The 20,732-nt window shown below is 33.3% G+C and overlaps 1 protein-coding gene across 2 annotated transcripts; it reads left to right on the top strand.

Annotated features, from left to right (window-relative positions):
* Nucleotides 1-4,246: 4,246 nt before the first annotated feature.
* LOC131943706 (RCC1-like G exchanging factor-like protein) lies at nucleotides 4,247-19,644 on the top strand. Of its 2 annotated transcripts, none has more exons than XM_059303917.1 (13): nucleotides 4,247-4,268; nucleotides 8,723-8,973; nucleotides 10,170-10,279; nucleotides 10,424-10,556; nucleotides 11,544-11,672; nucleotides 11,825-11,891; nucleotides 12,120-12,171; nucleotides 12,338-12,422; nucleotides 12,578-12,688; nucleotides 13,265-13,423; nucleotides 13,798-13,971; nucleotides 18,330-18,415; nucleotides 19,388-19,644. In XM_059303917.1, the coding sequence occupies exons 2-13, from the start codon at nucleotides 8,730-8,732 to the stop codon at nucleotides 19,463-19,465; spliced, it is 1,428 nt and encodes a 475-aa protein (XP_059159900.1). In that variant the 5' UTR covers nucleotides 4,247-4,268; nucleotides 8,723-8,729; the 3' UTR covers nucleotides 19,466-19,644. The 2 variants fall into 2 exon arrangements, with proteins under 2 accessions (XP_059159900.1, XP_059159901.1); XM_059303918.1 differs by lacking the exon at nucleotides 4,247-4,268 and adding an exon at nucleotides 4,367-4,421.
* The last annotated feature ends 1,088 nt before the right edge of the window (nucleotides 19,645-20,732 follow it).

Below are 20,732 nucleotides of genomic sequence, written 5' to 3'. Positions count from 1 at the left end.
ACAAACTATACTTATTAAATAAAGAAATGTGTTATCTCAAAAAAATATAATTTAATGTTTTTCTAATAGTATTCATCGTTTAGTGATGCAACTATGCGGTCAAAGTCTGCAACTAAGTGTCTTGCATCATTTCTATTATTTAAAAAAATAATTTAAAGATTTTACAAGAATTGCTTCTGATTGCTAATTTTAACAGCTTAAATATCTAACATAATATACATTATATTTAACTATCTGATTATTAAAAACGAACTGAAAACTAAGATAATGCCAAAGCAATGGTTTATGTGAAAAGAAGTGCAAAATTTGTCCGTAAACTTAGTATAAATAATAACAAAAAAAGCTAGAATGTACTGTTTTTTTTAATAGGAAAAAACAGAAACACCATAGGTATACGTAAGTATTGGCTGTCGCATCATGATGCATTAATAGCAAATGAGTTAACATAATAATTGTTTTTTAATAAACCGGGAGTGATCTCCCCTAAACTTTCTCGAATATTCTTATATAAAACAACAGGGATGGGAACTCAAGCGACATGATTTTTAATCCATTTTAAATACTTAAAGTTTTAAAAATAGAATAAAATCTCGTAGACAAAAGAATTGCACATCAAGTGAACGCTAAATTAAACAAGTAATTAAAAAAAGTCTGGTGACAATTTTAGCGCAATTTCCTTATGTTATCTAAAAATAGCTCTGTCGTAGCGTAAATCAAGAGCAGGGTTAGTAAAACCATTGGTTAGTTATTAAAACGTTTTTTATTAATTTTTTTTTCAGTATTTTACATGTTTTATTTACAATAGAGTTACATGACTAAAAACCATTGCGCGCCTAGCTACCGAACGTGATGTCGCAGCTATTGAACGTGATGGCGCAGCTATTGAACGTGATGACGCGTGTGGTGTGGTTGCATAAAATGCCTACTAATTCGGTCCAAATTTTAATTAATTCAAAAAAATTTTTGTGACCAAACGAAAGGGTATTTTTGAAAACTTTCTTCGGCAATATTGTTCTAAATTGTGGCAGGAATCGATTGGTACATGTTTCAAGTCGCTAAGTGGTCTGGTTGCCGGGATATGGGCCAAAAACTGAATTTTTTCGAGGTTTTTTGGCTTTTCCGGGAAATCCATGAAAGAAACCCGGAATTTTTATGGCCTATGTTCATCCTCGTAACTTGCTTAACATAATTGTTTTTGTAACTAGTCATCGATATTGCTTCGTTGAGGAGGAGATACGACTTAAAGCTGCGGACACACATCCATACATTCATCCATCCATCCAGAAATGACGGGTTAATAAACGCAATTCTCCAGAATGGAAATTGTGCTAAAAAGTGCATAATAGTGCGCAATATTATTAGTACTTTAAAAATGTACATTAGTTTTTTGAGAAATCGGAAGTAGCGTTAATTACTACTTCCGGTCAATGGAAATTACTCAAAATTTAACAGAAGGTAGAGAATTAGATCTTTTACTTACAAGTGAAATTTCATTTATCTATCTGAAATAGTACTCAAGTTATAGGCTTTTGAAAAATTCAAAGTAGAAAAAGTACCACTTCCGGTTATCGGAAATGGCTCAAAAGTTGATACGGATCTACGAATTTGATAAAATACTTATATATGAAATTTCATAAACCTAGCTGTCACGGTACTCAAGTTATCGTGTTTACACACGGACAGACAGACAGACACACAGACATAATGGCAAAGCCCAGTTTTTCAGACTGGATTACGCATAAAACCTCTTAATTTTGATAAATCTGGATTGATAATTTTTGCCCGATTAAAATAAGACCTCTATACTTCGGATGTGATGAAGGACTGAGGTGTAATACGGTGAAAATTGTTAAAATTTCAAGTGATTTTTGTGCACGATTACAATACTTTCTCTATACTTCGTATATACGAGAAAGTAAAAAGCAGGAGTCCTTTTTGTAAAAGTGCTTTGAAAAAACCTCAATTTTAAGATTTTAACAGAGTGAGGATAAAAGATAGTCATCCTGATAATGTTGATAAAGTTATACTTTTGCTATTTATACTGAAGACACAACTTTAATAGTTCATTGGCAATAACCTCTCAAAACTCTTTGATTGCAACAGGTAGGGTAAAATTATTTCTTTCAGTATGTACAAGGAAGAAAAGACATACCTGTCAAACATCTTGCAGTTCAGGGGGGAGAGTAGACTTGGGGTGTTTGTTTTCAAAATGTTGTTTGAAAGTCTTTGGGTCTGGCATCTGAGCCTGTGAGGTAATAAAAACTTTTTTAAAAAAATGACACACTGGATATTTAACAAAATATTTACTGACTCACACAAAGCTATTTTATTCAATTATTTCACCATCAAACATTATTACCACGATTATACAGAGGGTAAATCAAGTAAATGTTTTAAATATCAGCCTTTATCCCAGTAAGAGCCTGAATATTAGGACAATATTGCCAGTTTATTCTTCAAAGATATATTAGTGTTCACTTACTTTGAAAATTAAAAAAAACATACCTTGCACACAGGACACATATGGACTAATGCCTTTGCTGCAGCTTTCTTTTGATCCTGAAAAGTGGTGCTGCTTTTTTTGAGATCAGCAGCTTTCTTTGCCGCTTTCTGTTGGGACTGAATCTTCTGCTGGCCACGAGCCATTGTCCCTTAGAAAAAAAAAAGAAAATTTCAATTATTAACATCAAGAAAATGGTTGAGGTGGGGGAAAAATGATAGGCACCTTTTAATGAGCGATGGGGACAGAGTATAAGTGTAACTAAAACCATTTTAACAAACACGACTAGCTTTGACATGTTTATTTTATTAATGCAAGATTAGGATATGAGACAGGAAAAGAGCGCAAACCCCACAATTCTATTACCAAGACTGAACTTTATTTTACAACACTAAAACTTAACACACCCACTTTCAGACACTTAAAGGAGGAATTTTGGCTACTTTAAGTATATAATGTTTTATCTTTGAAGTTTAGGGCCCATAAGATTATTACAGTAGGTCTTCTATTTTGTTAGCCCTATGCCTACACTAATAACACTTAGTAAACTCTAGGATAAAAGTTTATTTTTTAAAGTTATAAATGAAAAACAGGCCAGAGAGCTTGATTTTTTCAGGCAAAAGTTAAGATTTAAAATTATCTAGATCTAGATGCTTTCAAGAAAACAAATTTAGCCTAGACTAAGACAGTAGATTCCTAGACCTACCCTTAACTTTACTTAACTAATTAATAATTATCATACAATATCACACTTCATGAGATGTTAACTCAGTTGAACAGAGTTGTCACAACTCACAACTGAGTACAAACTGAACAATGCATGTGACCTAGATTTCTAGATATAAAGATCTAGATATCTAGTCCTTAATTTTTTTTTAAACTTTCATATCTGGTTATCTGATGCCTTTGTAAATTGAGTAGGCTAAATTCTAATCTACTAGATCTAACTAATCCACATGAGTTCACATGACAAGTCAATCTGGATTTAACTGGATAATATTTCAAGATTAAAAATAAGTGTATTCTAGAACTGGGCATATACTATATAGGTAAGTTGTTAATGATAATTACTAATTATGAATTTTATTAGGCCTAGTACATCTAGTTTGATCTAAATGTTAAATAATCCAGTATGGTCATGGTGGTTATTTTTTTTTTTTACTAAGAGTAAGAGTATCGAAAATTGGTAATGCCAATGGCAACGGGAGGAAAGTAGACATGAATCTAATAATCTATTATTTTATTTTAATTCAATATGGTCTCTAGATACATAAAATATGACAAAAGTGCTTGTAAAGAGAGAAACAGAATATTCATTTTATACATAATTAAATTTAAAAACTTAAGTTACAAGTCTACTACAAAGGGATATAGATTTAGAATCTACCTCTAGCCGGAGTGAGAGCCGAAAGGCGATACGCTTGTGATTTTTTTTTTGTTTTAACGTTGTTTACTTCTTTGACCGCTTTAGCAGTTGCACACGACCCTACTACGGTGTTTACCTAAAATTTGAACGGGTGAGAGATTTTTCAACAAAATTTATACTTATCATATTAAAGCACATTAAAAATAATATCTGATAGTTTCATCTTCCAAACAACAAATATATATTATTTATCTATAAATAATGTGCATATTTAATTCTTTGAGCATTGTGTCGTTGTGAGAAAAAAAAAGTGCAAAAACAGATATTGCAACTTATATGCTGAGTACTTTTTTGGACCCTACCCGTAATTTCTAAAAAACCAGGATCAGGAAATAATAACAGGTTAATAATGTTAATTTCCTCTGAAGTCTAGCACCTTGTCCTTAGTCTTTTTTTCAAGTCTAGACCTTTGGTCCTAGATTCTAGATCTAGATCTAGATTCTAGATCTAGTTGTATTAACTAATGCATAAACTTTAAAGATCTATACTTATTAGGTAGGAAAATAGTTTAAGGGATCCGTTTTGTTTTAGCTATTCCGTAACTAAACTAGATCTAGATTTAGATCTAGATCTATCTACTAATCTAGTATCTATACTATTATAAATACTAGATCTATAAATCTATATTCTATATTGAATATTCTTAAATTTCTTATGAATGAGTATTGATTGACTCTTGAGTATGAGGGAAATTTCATATTAGAAAAAAAATATTCATAAAAAACGTTTTAATAACAAGCTTTTATGTAATGATGCACTAAAAAGTAGAAAATAAATTATACACTACTATTTAAATTACTATAAAGAAAAGCGTGGGTCACTTTAGTACTTTAGTACCTATTGGATACCTTTACTAGATCTAATATTTGAGAAGAGACCCACGCTTTTCTTTATAGTAATTTAAATAGTAGTGTATAATTTATTTTCTACTTTTTAGTGCATCATTACATAAAAGCTTGTTATTAAAACGTTTTTTATGAAATTTTTTTTCAGTACTTTACATGTTTTATTTACAATAGTGTGACATGACTAAAAACCATTGCGCATCTATTGAACGTGATGGCGCGCCTACTGAAGGTGATGGCGCAGCTATTGAACGTGATGAGGCGTGTGTTGTGGTTGGATTAGGGACTACGATATCCGTCAAATCTCGGGCCGGAAACTGCGCTACCGCCGCCGTATCAAACTTGATTCTGGTTTCCGTCAGGCAAAACATAGCTCACTGTATAAAGCCAGATTCTCATTTAAAAATTATTCACTTCACTCAAATCGTCATGAATATCGACCTAGGAATAATCCACCTTTCTATTGATTAAAACTTTTTCTCTTCACCATCGACGTATCTTCGAGTAATTCACACTTCTCGGACAGGTATGTATAAATATTTAATTTATTTAATATCTAAACCAGATAGTCGTTTTTTTTTAAAGATACACCTAGATTTTTGTTTTAAGTTTCTTATAAAGTCTTTATTTTGTAAATTTAACCCTCGCATGAATTAGATAATGCCTCGCGAAGTGAACATGGCCTTAAAATTTCAGCCGACGATCGGCAAATGGCGATAGTTACCTATTATCGATAATGGTCGATTTGGTTAAGAACAATGATACCTATTATGTATCTATTAAAATCTCAAGTAATTAAAGGCATCTGCAACTGATATTTATATTTTAACAATGTTGAATCATTATATTTTATTAAAAAGACAATATTTTATTGTTTTTCAAAATATTTAGTGTTGGACCAAAACTGAATTAGCATTTCGTTTTCTTGGAACAATATAGAAACTTGAGTGTACAAGTTAACATATTACTTTCTAGTATCATATAATAAAAAAAAAGATAGCATTCAAAGCTTTTATTTCTTCTTATTTCAGTAATTCAAATGGAGTGGCCTTCCAAATCTCTTCAGGACTTGGAGCTTCTTGTTAGTTCACAGAAGGACAGAATTATGATGGCTTTGCGCTCTACATTTTTGCCAGTAACAAGAAAAATGCACAGAAGACAGCAGCATAGGTTTTGCAATTAGGAGAACAACTAAATTATAATGCTACAACTTGTTGTAAGTCATCTTCATGCCAGAATAACTTCAGGATAGGATGCTAGAGACAGGAAATTTTATCTACTTTTTTGTAGAATGGAGGGGGCGAGGATTAAACATAAGTGGAATGTTAAAGAGGGGAGATCTGTTTTAGAAGTATAATAATTTTTTTAAGTTAAAGAAAAAAGTCAGCAGTAAAGTGTAGATTCACTTGGAGTAGCCTATTGGATTGCAAATAAAAGAGGAGTAGGATGACAATGTTAGCGCCTCTATTGACAGTACATTACTTATTAGTTATTAACTGATGTTGTTCAAGGCGATTTGTTATTTTGTTAGTGTTGTGGTCATAAATTACTATGTAAATTACTATGTAATTTATATTAAAATATGTTTTTATTAATACCATTAATGGAGTAATTCTTTTTTAACTAATTTAACTGTCTATTTATTTTTGTCTAGATTTATGTTTGGCGATATCCGAACCTTTACCGGTTGGAGAGAAATGAGTCTAAAATTACATTACAAAGCTCCAGGTTATGAGGTCCCTTAAAGTGACTCTTAACACATTCAGATTGTGGCATAATATTGATATTGATAACCTGTTAGATTTAGAATAATGATAAACTTGAAAAAAGTCACTTTACAAAATTAGGGGGGTTGCATCACCTCAAGGCACACATTTTGTCATCCCTTTCATATTTTTACAAATATGTTAAGTTTAATTGCTTCATAACATATTAATCTTGAAACTCTGAAAATTTGAATACAAATTTCCATGTAATAGAGATTTGGCATTGGTTTATATGAAGAACACACAAAATTTGCCCGCGAAATTTACCACCAAATCCTATAGTAACTTTTAATTCAGTAAAAAAATCATAACTTTAAAACAGAATGTCCAATTTTGAAAAAGTAAACTGTTTTGTCTTAATCTGATGTAGCTCTTTAAGATGATATGCTTTTTAACCTAGGTAAATCATTTTGAAAATTTTCTCAAAGTCCCTAGTTGGATAGACATGCCTATTGATTCGGTCCAAATTTTAATTAATTCATAAAAAATTAATTAGGCATCCAATTAAGTCAAATTTAGTTTCAGATTGCATTGTCTTCATGTCTTGACCCACGTGCCAAGTGTGAATCGTATCGGTCAAGTCGAACTGTCCGAATTTTCACTCCTACGTTTCTATCTAGACTGACGACAGACTGACGACTTACGACAGAGGAAGTGAGTTAAATAAAAGCTTGTAAAAAGGCCGAAAAGGGCAAAAAAAAGGCAAAACAAAAGTCAAGTGGCAAAAAAAAAAAAAAGGATTGTTGATATTAATTATTATACTAGTATTACTAGGACACTAGATCTAGATTCTCTAGGTACTGAACTGTTACTGTGTTAGTGTGTAGTACTATTCTGAAGACGTAATAAGACAGTGTTGAGTGATTAGCCTAGCTGAGTGTAACTCAAGTGTAAGTGTAAGACATACATGTGGGTACTGAATTATTATGTCATGAGTCATGCAAAATCTGGTTTTAAATGATAAATAATGCAATAAGAAACTTTAATTAATCAATAAATAACAAAGGTGTGAAAACATCCATCTATATATATAATTCTCTTCTTGGAGACGTTAGAAAACAACCTGTAAGAACGCTCCCTACCACCCCCACCCCTACATGATCTGGTGAGCTGTGGTTCACGCTAAATGTTTACAATCGTAGAGCCGGGTTTAGTGACGGCTATTAGGGGCAGATAATGTAGTTTGAAACGATTTTAATCTTAGGGGAGGTAACTAAGAGGAGGCTGCTTTCACGGGAGGGGGGGTGGGTGGTGGTTTAGGGTACGGGTTGGGGGAAAGGAGGGGGGTATTGTCCTTAACGAGCTACTGATAGTGTTTTAAAGCAAATATTTTCAGTGGCAGCATTGGTACTGTCGAATTCACAATTTATGAATTACTGAAAAGTAGAAAATAAAACAACTAAATAGCGGTGTATGATTTGCCGCGGGTCGGCTCGTAAGATATAATTATAAATATAAGAACACACACAGTTTAGGGGTCATCCATAAATGACGTCACACTTTTTTGACGATTTTTACCTCCCTCCCCTCCATTACACATCGTCACAAAAAGCCACACCCCCCCCCTAAAATGATGTCACACCTCATCCTACAACCCCCCTCAAAATTGCTGTTGAATTTTTCTTAAAACGTCGACATTTTTCCAAAATCTTGTCAGAACTCTCTCAACAAAGAGTAGTTTAATCAATTCCTATTACAATTTATTAAAACAGTTTTCTAAAACCCGAAATAACTGCTAAAATTAGTTTTCTAACATTTATTTTTGTTAATCCAAAAATGTGACATCCCACCATCTGAACCCCCCCCCCCCCTCACTCCCCCTCATCACACACCGTCACAAAATTACAGACCACCCCTCCCCCCTACAAGTGTGACGTCCTTTATGGACGACCTCTTACCCCACTGATAGACTACATCTTATTCTTAAGACGTAAGTTCTAAATGACTTAGGTGTAATCTTATCATTTATATTTAGGCCCTACTTATTCACTATTTACATTTAGGCCTAGCCTACTGAATTATGCAAGGTTAGAAATTTTTAATTCATCCATTGTTGTGGAAAATCAATTAATTAAAACTTGAAATTAAATTCATAATAATGCCTAACTATGCCTCATTTTGATTCATAATTTGTTACTTTACTTTTTTAATTTATTGACTTTTTGTAAATTTTTTCCAATGACAGAAAACAAATGACATTCCCACTACATTTGATGACACAAGGTGTCAGCCAGCTATGTCAGCATTGTGGGTCTGCACATAAACTGCTGGCCACATCTCTAGCAGGTTTCTCTATTATCCCTCGCAGAAACAATTGGAGGAAAAACTATGCAAAGCGTGAGGCGAAGAAAGAAATAGTAAATGAATATGTTGGAGAAAATCCTACAAAGGCCTCCATCATATATGCCTGGGGATATGTAAATTCTGGTGCCATTGGTAGGTTAACTAGATTACAAGTAAAAGTAAAGTTCATAGTTTAAAAGTTTATAATTAGCAAGTATTCTCCTTGCACAATAGCAGCTTAAAGAAAACAAATAGTGATAACTGTTGTTTATGATTGCTCAGAATTTATCATTATTATTACCTCATTGACTTTTTAAATATAAATATTCTAAAACTAAAAATGATTTTAAAATGTACAATTATCTTTTTAAGTAGAAAATGGAATGGAGAATTTATTATAGGAATCACAAATTGACTTCTTTTTTTTACTCTTGACGTATTAATTAGAAATTTGAATGAGATTATTGACTGGTGAAAATGTAGTTAGATGTTGTAGTTAAGGGGTGTCATTGAAATCACCCAGCACTGATAGGTATAAGATATGGAAAGTAGGGTGTGCTCGCCAAGGAATCTTTTTGTTAACCTTGTTATCCCAGATGGCAATCTGTTCTTCAGTTGCTATAGTAAGCATTCAAGTTGTAAAAGTAAACTTTTGACCTGTTTCTGTTATCACTGCATATAAAGGGATAGTGTGGGTCAGCATTATGACCAGCTGCCTTTACTTTGCCTTACATGAGTCAGGTACCCTTCAGAACCGGGGATCGGAGTTAGGGACTTTCTGGTTAACAGTTGTACGCTAGTTGCCATAGTTATGCTTTATTATCTTTACTGTTGATGCTATTCTAATAGAGATTCTATTGTCAACAACTTTGCAGTGTTTCTTTTATCTTGTAACCAAAAAATTGCATTTTATTATGGAATTTTTTACTTGTTGACTTTAATTCATTGATTGCCCAGCTGTTTGGTAACATGATTTTTTTAAAAAATAAGCTTCTGATGTATTCTTCTTCTTCTTTGTTCTTAATTTTAGTGTTGGAAGGGATTCCCTCCAACACAATTTAGTATTGCTTGTCAACTATGTTACGTACCATATATAGGACATTGACTCCGATTTCAGCCTTCTTTTCTTTTTGGATTTGTTTCCATAGCCTTTGTCCAAACAAGAACAAACTACAAGGCAGCAGTTGCTTTATTTTGGAATTTTCTCTCCTAGATGAGTGGCTGACCCCAGCTACAGAGCCTCATCTGCCCAGGGGTTTGAACACAGGATGTTGTGGTTCAGTAACCATGAGCTTAACCTATCCTACCTTGCCGACCTCCTCTTTATGTATTGATATGCATTTTTTCAGGCATACCCAGCTATGTCAGACCAGATTTGAAGTTCATAAGTCATCAGGTACAAATTCAGAAGATTAACAGACCTGCCAGAGTTAGATTTTTTGATATAAATCATTTGAAGGTATAGAGTTTTCAGCTATTACATGTCATTACTCAAATTCAATATTCTGACATTCCTCTGTGTGTGTCATGCAAAATCTGGTTTAAAATATTAATGAAAATTGAATATGACATGCAAGTAACTTTACTGGTAAAAATCTTTTAGCCCTATGACATAGCTTGCGGCTATGGATTTACTGTAATGGCAGTCAAGTCCGAGAAGAAGAGATTTATTGTAGCTACAGGTTTAAACACAGACTCTCAGATTGGGTTTCATGAAGGTTCACCTAAAGGTTCTGGTGAGTTGTCACAAGTTGTTTAATTGTTTCAAGTAAATTTGTCATATTCTGGGAACTTCTTCTTCTTCGTTCTTAATTTTTAGTGTTGGAAGGGATCGAGCCTTTATCTGCCAGAGGGTTTGAACTCAAGACTTTTTTTTTTCGAATGTATCAACCATGAGCTTTTGTCAACTCGACCACGCCTCCATCACAATTAAGGATACGTGTCAACTGGTTATGCGCCATTGAGGCCATTGACTCCAATTTCAGCCCGCTTTTCTTTTTGGATTTGCTTCCATAGCCTTTGTCCAACCAAGAACAAACTACAAGGCAGCAGTTGTTTGATTTTGGAGTTGTCTCTCCTAGAAGAGTGGCTGTCCCCAGCTAACGAGCCTCATCTGCCCAAGGATTCGAACTCGAGAGTTTTCGGTTTAGCAACCATGAGCTTTACATACTCGACCACGCCGACCCCTATTCTGGGAACATTATCTGGGATTTAGAAAGACATGTGTACTTTTAAAAACTGTTAAAATTTAGCAAGAAATATTTTTTGTATCAGGTGACTGTTTTTAGTAATTTAATAATTATGCTTTTGAAGAAAAAAAAGAATAATAACAGTAATTTTTACAAATTTTCAGCTTTCATTTTCTAAAATTAGGGTAATTTTTGTTTACCATTAATAAAGAAATATCTTTGCAAAATAACAATACCTTGACACCAACATTTAAAGAGATGGCATTTGCTGTGAATCATGTTTGCATATACTATTTACTGGTGAATGGTAGCATGTATTCAAGTGCAATGGGATGAAACCCTGACTAGAATCAGGAACAGCAAATCACCTGATAAAAAGCTGACTAGATAACCCATTCTTACAACAATACTAAAGAAAAACTATAAATTTTATTTCTCTTTACCTGTTGACCTGTTGTCTGAAAGGGTTCTTTACTTTCATGTCGTAGAGCAACTGGAAGTAGTTGATCATTTTCACCTCCATTTTTGTTTCAGGTAGAATCCTGGATATGTTGATAGAGCCTGCTAGGATTAGACTGCCATTGATGAAACCAGATGAGTGTAAAGTTGTAACCATGGCATGTGGACGTTCTCATTCAGTCTTTGTTATAGAGGATGAAGGAGGTTTGTGAAGGTTCATTTGTAGAAAAAAATTAAGCCCATCTGCTCAATTTTGTGTGTGTTAGTTCAAGGTGTATAATTAATAATTGTGTAGCATCCTTAAGTTTGGAATAAAATATGACCACCGTTTTTACCTATTAAATACTTGTTGGCAGTTTTCACCTTAGGGAATAATGCATATGGTCAGTGTGGAAGGTCCATTGTGGAGGGGGAAACTTACAAGTAAGTTTTAATTTTTGTATATTTTAGTAACATAGAATATAATTCTACATTTGGTCGTATAAATATAGTTTTAAAAAATAATGTATTACTTCATATATATTCATAATTTAAAGTTATTTTAAAAATTTAAACCTCTTTCAAATTAAGTTACAGTAATGTGCATTTTATTTAAAAAATAAAATGCATTGTTTTTGTATTTGCTTCATTCAGAACTTAACATTTTTTCAGTAAAAATCAAGCGATTAACAAATTGACAGATACACCACCAGATATTGTCAAGGTGCTTCCCTTTGTTAACTTTATTGTTACATCCAAGAAAATACATATTTATAAAACTAAATCTCTATCCATTTTTTCTATAGATTACAATAGCACTTATTTTATTAAAAGAGAATTTTATACAATAAGAATAGTTTTGGTTCACTTACAGTATTTTCACTTGTCAGGTTGTATGTGGGCAAGACCACACACTGGTCCTCACTGAGTCTGGACATGTCTACAGTTGTGGGCTCGGGGCAGATGGACAGACAGGTAAACAAATTAGAAGTTTAGACTGCTGCAATTAATATTAATCCGCTCATTATTTCAAAGGACTAATTACTATAAAGTAAGTTTTTTAATTAGTTATATATCAGGTCAAATTTTAATAGTAAGCAAATTCTAAAATTTTGTTGTCTACCCTCTAGGTTTGGGGCATTTTAAAAATGTTGGAAAGCTAGAAAGAGTGAAAGGTGATATAGAAGGTGAGAAAATTGTCTCCATTGGCTCAAGAGGCGACTGCACTTTGGCTGTTTCAGGTTTGTACTTATAAAGCTAAAAAAATGTGTTATTTCATATTCTTTTAGTAAATAAAGTAAATACAATTTTGCTTCAGATGTTAAACTGAAATGTTTATAAAATTCAGTTTACCACATACTCAGTGTAAGTAAAGTAAAGTTCCCTTTCAAACCTGACGGTTTATGGGGCAAGTGAAGTAGAGTTCGCTTGTTTCTGTGACCTCGGCATATGAAGAGATAGTGTGGTCAGCACTATGCCCAGCCGCCTTCACTTTCCCTAACGTGAGTTAGGTACCCATCAGAGCTGGGTTGACTCAGGGACGGTCTACTGACTTGAACCCGGATTCGAACTCGAGACCTACGGGTTAGCAGTCCAGCTCTCTACCACCAGGCCACTCCGTCCCACATACTCAGTGTGCTGAAGTAAAATAGTATTAAAATATTTATTGCTGAATAATTTATTGTTCTGTTTAAATTTGAGTTTTCTAAGTCAGTATTGTTCAGGAGTTGTTTTGAAAATGTTTAAATTAAATACATTTTTAAAACCCATCTAACTTTCTGTTTAGTTTTCTTTGAATGTCTCAATGTTTCCAACAGATAAAGGGGAGCTGTTTGGTTGGGGAAACTCTGAGTACAACCAGCTTGGTCTGGTCACCACTGAGACCCAGCTCAGTGTACCAAAGCATATACCAGTGTTGCATTGTGGGAAAGTGCTGAAGGCTGTGGCAGGAGGGTCACAATGTGCTCTAATCAATGGTGAGATACAAATCCTCATTGGTTATTACGTTAATTGGTCAGTGTCATAGGGTAGATAGATAGAATTAGACTAGACTAGTAGAGGTTACTGAGGACAGTATAAACTTGTTTTGTTATTAAATTAGTGCAGGGTTGGCAGTATAAATTAAGAAGTTTGAAGAAACAGTTTCACTCAATAAGAAACAGTATTAGGCTGCAAATAAATGGAAGAATGTGTTTTAGACTTCAGATTCCTAATTGATTTTTTAAATTGTGTTAAACTGCAAATACTTGTAGATTTGTATGTAAAATATGCTTGAGAAGTTATGTTTTTGCATGAAGAAAGTTTCTGGCCATAACATTTTTATATTTAAATCCTGACCAATGCTTTTCAGACAAAGGTCAAGTTTTTGTTTGGGGTTATGGAATTCTGGGTAAAGGGCCCAATTTAGAAAATACAGCTACTCCCTCCAAAATTCCTGAACCAATTTTTGGCCGGAATGAATTGTCACCAGACATCAAGGTTGTAGACATTGAATGCGGTCTGACCTACGTAGCTGCCAGAACTGGTAAATAAAATTCTTTTGTTTTAAAGTTTAGACTGCCTTTACAGAACCAATATGTAACCAATTACAAGGATCATAAATATTTAAAAATTAATCCATGGATCATTACCTCTAAGCTTAATTAGTCTTCTTTTTAAGTAACTTAACTAAGATATAAAAAAATAGAGCATACTAATTAAAAAGAACTACATGATCATAAGAAAATTTGGTGATGTATATTTCAAAAACTGTATAAGAAGCTAAAAACTTCTTTATAATCAATGAACTCAAAATGTTTTAATTGAATTATTTCTACAGTAAAAACTTCTTTGTAATCAATGAACTCAAAATGTTTTAATTGAATTATTTCTACAGTAAAAACTTCTTTGTAATCAATGAACTCAAAATGTTTTAATTGAATTATTCCTACAGTAAAAACTTCTTTGTAATCAATGAACTCAAAATGTTTTAATTGAATTATTTCTACAGTAAAAACTTCTTTGTAATCAATGAACTCAAAATGTTTTAATTGAATTATTTGTACAGTAAAAACTTCTTTGTAATCAATGAACTCAAAATGTTTTAATTGAATTATTTCTACAGTAAAAACTTCTTTGTAATCAATGAACTCAAAATGTTTTAATTGAATTATTCCTACAGTAAAAACTTCTTTGTAATCAATGAACTCAAAATGTTTTAATTGAATTATTTCTACAGTAAAAACTTCTTTGAAATCAATGAACTCAAAATGTTTTAATTGAATTATTTCTACAGTAAAAACTTCTTTGTAATCAATGAACTCAAAATGTTTTAATTGAATTATTTGTACAGTAAAAACTTCTTTGTAATAAATGAACTCAAAATGTTTTAATTGAATTATTTCTACAGTAAAAACTTCTTTGTAATCAATGAACTCAAAATGTTTTAATTGAATTATTCCTACAGTAAAAACTTCTTTGTAATCAATGAACTCAAAATGTTTTAATTGAATTATTTCTACAGTAAAAACTTCTTTGTAATCAATGAACTCAAAATGTTTTAATTGAATTATTCCTACAGTAAAAACTTCTTTGTAATCAATGAACTCAAAATGTTTTAATTGAATTATTCCTACAGTAAAAACTTCTTTGTAATCAATGAACTCAAAATGTTTTAATTGAATTATTTGTACAGTAAAAACTTCTTTTTAATCAATGAACTCAAAATGTTTTAATTGAATTATTCCTACAGTAAAAACTTCTTTGTAATCAATGAACTCAAAATGTTTTAATTGAATTATTTCTACAGTAAAAACTTCTTTGTAATCAATGAACTCAAAATGTTTTAATTGAATTATTTCTACAGTAAAAACTTCTTTGTAATCAATGAACTCAAAATGTTTTAATTGAATTATTTGTACAGTAAAAACTTCTTTGTAATCAATGAACTCAAAATGTTTTAATTGAATTATTTCTACAGTAAAAACTTCTTTGTAATCAATGAACTCAAAATGTTTTAATTGAATTATTTCTACAGTAAAAACTTCTTTGTAATCAATGAACTCAAAATGTTTTAATTGAATTATTTCTACAGTAAAAACTTCTTTGTAATCAATGAACTCAAAATGTTTTAATTGAATTATTCCTACAGTAAAAACTTCTTTGTAATCAATGAACTCAAAATGTTTTAATTGAATTATTTGTACAGTAAAAACTTCTTTGTAATCAAATTAGTAATAAAACAGATAGTATTAGTTACCTCACAAGTTAAAGACAGTTACAAGTACTATGGACGTTTCGACCCAAGGTCTTCGTCAGCACACAACAGTGTGATTACAGATTAGACAAAAAAAGACAAACAGTAACACATTTTTTGACTTAGCTCGACAGTGAAAACACGTCTTGTCTGCTAGCCACGATATCCAAAAGAAAAGACGCGTGAGAAGGACGCTTGGACACCGTATAGGGGTGGGGTTGGGGGCGTGGTGTATGCGGGAGGGGGGGGGTTGTTAGGTGAAAGATATCTGTTCATTCAAGCCATCGGGTGCCCGTGTACCAAATTTAAGTATTAGTCGCGTTTCAGTGCTAAGGCGATTTTTAAAATTGTGGCAAAACCGAACGGCGGTTACACAAAAGTCCTTTTTTAAGTCATGCCCACTCTTGTTGAAGTGTTTGGCCACAGGAAGACCGTCTTCATTGTTGATTGATCGCAGGTGTTGGCTAACCCTGTCAGACAATCTTTTCCCCGTTTGTCCGATATAAAAGATGTTGCAACGCCTGCACTGGATGACGTAAACTACGTTGCGGGACTCACCTACTGAAACTATATCATCCTTTCTGGACAGTGTGTTTAAACCCAGAGTTGAGGCACTACCATCGTACCTCAAAGATACCAACCATGCGATTTTAACTTTAGAATCTTTAAAATTCACTAGCAATAAACCGAGATTAATTTTCTTATTAGACGTGGTGTCGTTATACACCTCGATACCCCACAAAGACGGTCTACTAGCTATTAAACACTTCTTTAATGTGAACCCCCATCCCTCTATTGACAGTAATACCATACTTAGATTAACCGAGTTAGTTCTCAACCTCAACTCGTTCGAGTTCGATGGTCAGTTCTTTGACCAAATAAGTGGGGTAGCTATGGGAACTAAAATGGGTCCTAGTTATGCGTGTCTCTTCATGGGTTACCTGGAGGGTCAAATCCAGGAAAAATACACTGGCAGAATTCCATGTTTTTATCGGCGGTACATTGATGATGGGTTAGGTATCACAGAGATGGCAGAAGAAGAACTGCAAGATTTCATATCATTCTGCAACAACTACCACCCAAACATTAAATTTACCTCTGAAATTTCAGAGAGTTCTGTTAACTTCCTGGATATGACAATATCGCTTAACACAACCAACGTTGGGACGACTGTATATTACAAACCAACCGATTCACATTCATATCTGCTTTACTCTTCGTCACACCCCCCGGCCTGCAAAAATTCTATACCATTCTCACAATTATTAAGACTGCGACGTATTTGTCAAGATGATGACGACTTTTGGATCAAGGCCCATGAGCTACTACAGTTCTTCCGACTCCGGTCATACCCGGAGCATATACTCCAGTCAGCACTACACCGCATAACAACTGTTGACCACCAAGCCTCCCTTCAACAATTTCCAAAACAAAAGTCAGATAGAACTAAACTCATCTTACCCTACCATCCTCATTCAGTTTTGGCTAAAAATATCATTATAAAAAATTATTCTATCCTCAAGTCAGACCCCCATTTAGGCCATTTATTTCAACAGAATCCTTTGGTTGTGTATAGAAGGGAACGCAACCTTAGAGACCTTTTAGTTCGCAGCCGCCTGCCACCCACTACCAACACCGGTTTTGGCACCACTCCTTGTCCCCGTAAATGCAATACCTGTCATTTCACCCTTCAGGTTGAATCACTGCAGCTGCCGAAGGGAACCCTCAAAATTAAAAATCACTTCAACTGTGAGTCCCGCAACGTAGTTTACGTCATCCAGTGCAGGCGTTGCAACATCTTTTATATCGGACAAACGGGGAAAAGATTGTCTGACAGGGTTAGCCAACACCTGCGATCAATCAACAATGAAGACGGTCTTCCTGTGGCCAAACACTTCAACAAGAGTGGGCATGACTTAAAAAAGGACTTTTGTGTAACCGCCGTTCGGTTTTGCCACAATTTTAAAAATCGCCTTAGCACTGAAACGCGACTAATACTTAAATTTGGTACACGGGCACCCGATGGCTTGAATGAACAGATATCTTTCACCTAACAACCCCCCCCCTCCCGCATACACCACGCCCCCAACCCCACCCCTATACGGTGTCCAAGCGTCCTTCTCACGCGTCTTTTCTTTTGGATATCGTGGCTAGCAGACAAGACGTGTTTTCACTGTCGAGCTAAGTCAAAAAATGTGTTACTGTTTGTCTTTTTTTGTCTAATCTGTAATCACACTGTTGTGTGCTGACGAAGACCTTGGGTCGAAACGTCCATAGTACTTGTAACTGTCTTTAACTTGTGAGGTAACTAATACTATCTGTTTTATTACTAATTACATTAACCTCACTGCAGCTACCATTTGTTTTTTTATCTTTGTAATCAATGAACTCAAAATGTTTTAATTGAATTATTCCTACAGTAAAAACTTCTTTGTAATCAATGAACTCAAAATGTTTTAATTGAATTATTCCTACAGTAAAAACTTCTTTGTAATCAATGAACTCAAAATGTTTTAATTGAATTATTTCTACAGTAAAAACTTCTTTGTAATCAATGAACTCAAAATGTTTTAATTGAATTATTTGTACAGTAAAAACTTCTTTGTAATCAATGAACTCAAAATGTTTTAATTGAATGATTTCTACAGATAAAGGAGATGTCTACACATGGGGCAGAAACAACCATGGTGTTTTAGGGCTAGGTGAAGACAAAAATCAATTTTTCCCCTGGAGAGTAAGTTGTATTTGTTGTCACCATTACTTTCACTAGAGTTGTCATTTATTTACATACTACTTTTTGATTGTCTAGGGGCAATGCAAATGTTGTAATAATACCAATTACTTTCAGTGTGTTAATCTTCTTTGTTGACATGATTTTCTTATTTAAGATAAATCCAGAAGAAACAAATAAAATCTATGTAAAATAAAGTTCTAAAAGAACTAAATCTAAAAGAAATATCTTTAATTTTGCTTTAGGGGTGGTCATTCTGCTAGGTGATTTGGAATTTATACATTAGATAATTTTTGCCTAAATATAAATATAATTACTCAACTTGGAGGGATCGGCGTGGTCGAGTCGGTATAGCTCATGGTTGCTAAACCGAAAAGTTTCGAGTTCGAACCCTCGGGCAGATGAGGCTCGTTAGCTGGGGACAGCCACTCTTCTAGGAGAGACAACTCCAAAATTAAACAACTGCTGCCTTGTAGTTTGTTCTTGGTTGGACAAAGGCTATGGAAGCAAATCCAAAAAGAAAAGCAGGCTGAAATCGGAGTCAATGGCCTCAATGGCGCATAACCAGTTGACACGTAACGCTTAATTGTGTTGGAGGCGTGGTCGAGTCGGCAAAAAGCTCATGATAAATTCGAACAAAAGTCTCGAGTTCAAACCCACTGGCAGATAAATCTCGATCCCCTTCAACACTAATAATTAAGAAGGAAGAAGAAGAAAAGAAGAAGAAAAGAAGAAGAAAAGAAGAAAAGAAGAAGAAAAGAAGAAGAAAAGAAGAAGAAAAGAAGAAGAAAAGAAGAAGAAAAGAAGAAGAAGAAAAGAAGACTCAACTTGGTAGTGGTTCACACTTAAAGACAATGTTTATAAATTACCAAATTGTTTGTAAAGCATGTTGGCCACAATTTTAATAGATTTGTGCTGTTTAATTGTCAGTGTAAAAGATGACCAGAGTTTTAAGTGTTGTGTTCTCTGTTGCAGGTAGCTTTACCAGCTGAGGCAACCAGAATGGCTTGTGGATTAGACCATATGGCGACTATATGTAAGGCATTCACTTGATCCTCCAGTAAAACACTACATAAAGAAACAATTCTTGTGATGTTCATAAGAAATGTAAAATGTCAAGTTGAATGTGTGAATTTGTGTACACAATAAATGTAATAGTCATACTTGCTCATGGGCAGACATTGTTATGCTGTTATTAAATGACAATAAAAAAAAAGTACAAAACTGGTGAAAAGTTCTAATATTTATTTTGTTAAAGTCTCAGTCCCTTGACAACACTCACAATCCTACAGCTGAATCTCCAAGATTCCAAGCTCAATAAATATAGAACCAAATAAAGCATTAAAGTCAACATGTCTTTTTCTCATTAAGTATTACTATGGAACATGATACTGAAGCTGAGATAGACAAACATTTTCTTTTAGTTTGTTAAACCATCACAGGAAGTCTGGCTTTTACATGTAACGCATGTTAAAAAATGACCTGAATTCTGCAGTCAGTGTAGGCACAAAACACACACAAAATGCAAATATGGGGATGAAGCCATTTCAAATCTTAATGGGCAAAATTTAAAACCAATGAACTCTGGTATGAATATGATAACATTCATGTTATGACAAAGTTTATAAAAACTGAAAGCAGAGATGATTGACACAGTCCAAAGGGTAACAATTTTTACTTGGGCTGTTGACAGTTTACTTGCAATGTTTCAATGAATCAACATACAGTTAAGCAATGTGATATGGGGATGTAAAATGGATTTTTTAGATTGATTTGAACAAATTTCTGCTATGATTGTTTTGTGCATTATCTATTGTAATCTTTGTATTATTAACTTTTTACAATAGAATTTTAATAAAAAAAAATTATTCTCTATTAGTACATCTATTAAACTTGACTGAAGCTGTTTAGTATTTCTAACAGGTATTACATAAGATAAAATGGTTTCAGAGGTGAATATATGTACAAAAACTATTTTAAATGATCTTGACACAAAGTATGTTTAAATTAAAATGATTCACACTAATATACAAATAGAAATTAGCAAACGAAGATATGTGACCTGCATGATGACATTCAATGTGAAAGTCTTCAATTGAACAAATAGTATATTTACTGTTAACTTTAAAGAATTCAAGTTCTTACTAAATCTGATAAAATGTACACACTACCGCAACTACCCATTAAAAACCAGATTCCTAGAAAAATAAACTATACCATACTGCTTTCAAACTTTATAATAAATAATATTTGCCCAAATCAATGTGTGATATTTCTTCCATAATTTCCAGTTGTCCCTAAACTTGAAATTAAGTAACAT

This window comes from Physella acuta, unplaced genomic scaffold (genome assembly GCF_028476545.2).
Source record: "Physella acuta isolate Inbredline_101_S28 unplaced genomic scaffold, ASM2847654v3 ptg000465l, whole genome shotgun sequence".
NCBI classification, from domain to species: Eukaryota; Metazoa; Mollusca; class Gastropoda; family Physidae; genus Physella; species Physella acuta.
The sequence above is the reverse complement of the archived record's forward strand: the minus strand, read 5'-3'. Positions and strand labels throughout refer to the sequence as shown.

Excerpts from the sequence above, each read along its gene's own strand:
- LOC131943706 (XM_059303917.1), top strand. The coding sequence starts at position 8,730 with ATGACATTCCCACTACATTTGATGACACAAGGTGTCAGCCAGCTATGT. Across the intron at positions 10,280-10,423 it reads TTGATATAAATCATTTGAAG|CCCTATGACATAGCTTGCGG; the intron begins GTATAGAGTTTT and ends AAAATCTTTTAG. Across the intron at positions 12,423-12,577 it reads CGGGGCAGATGGACAGACAG|GTTTGGGGCATTTTAAAAAT; the intron begins GTAAACAAATTA and ends TCTACCCTCTAG.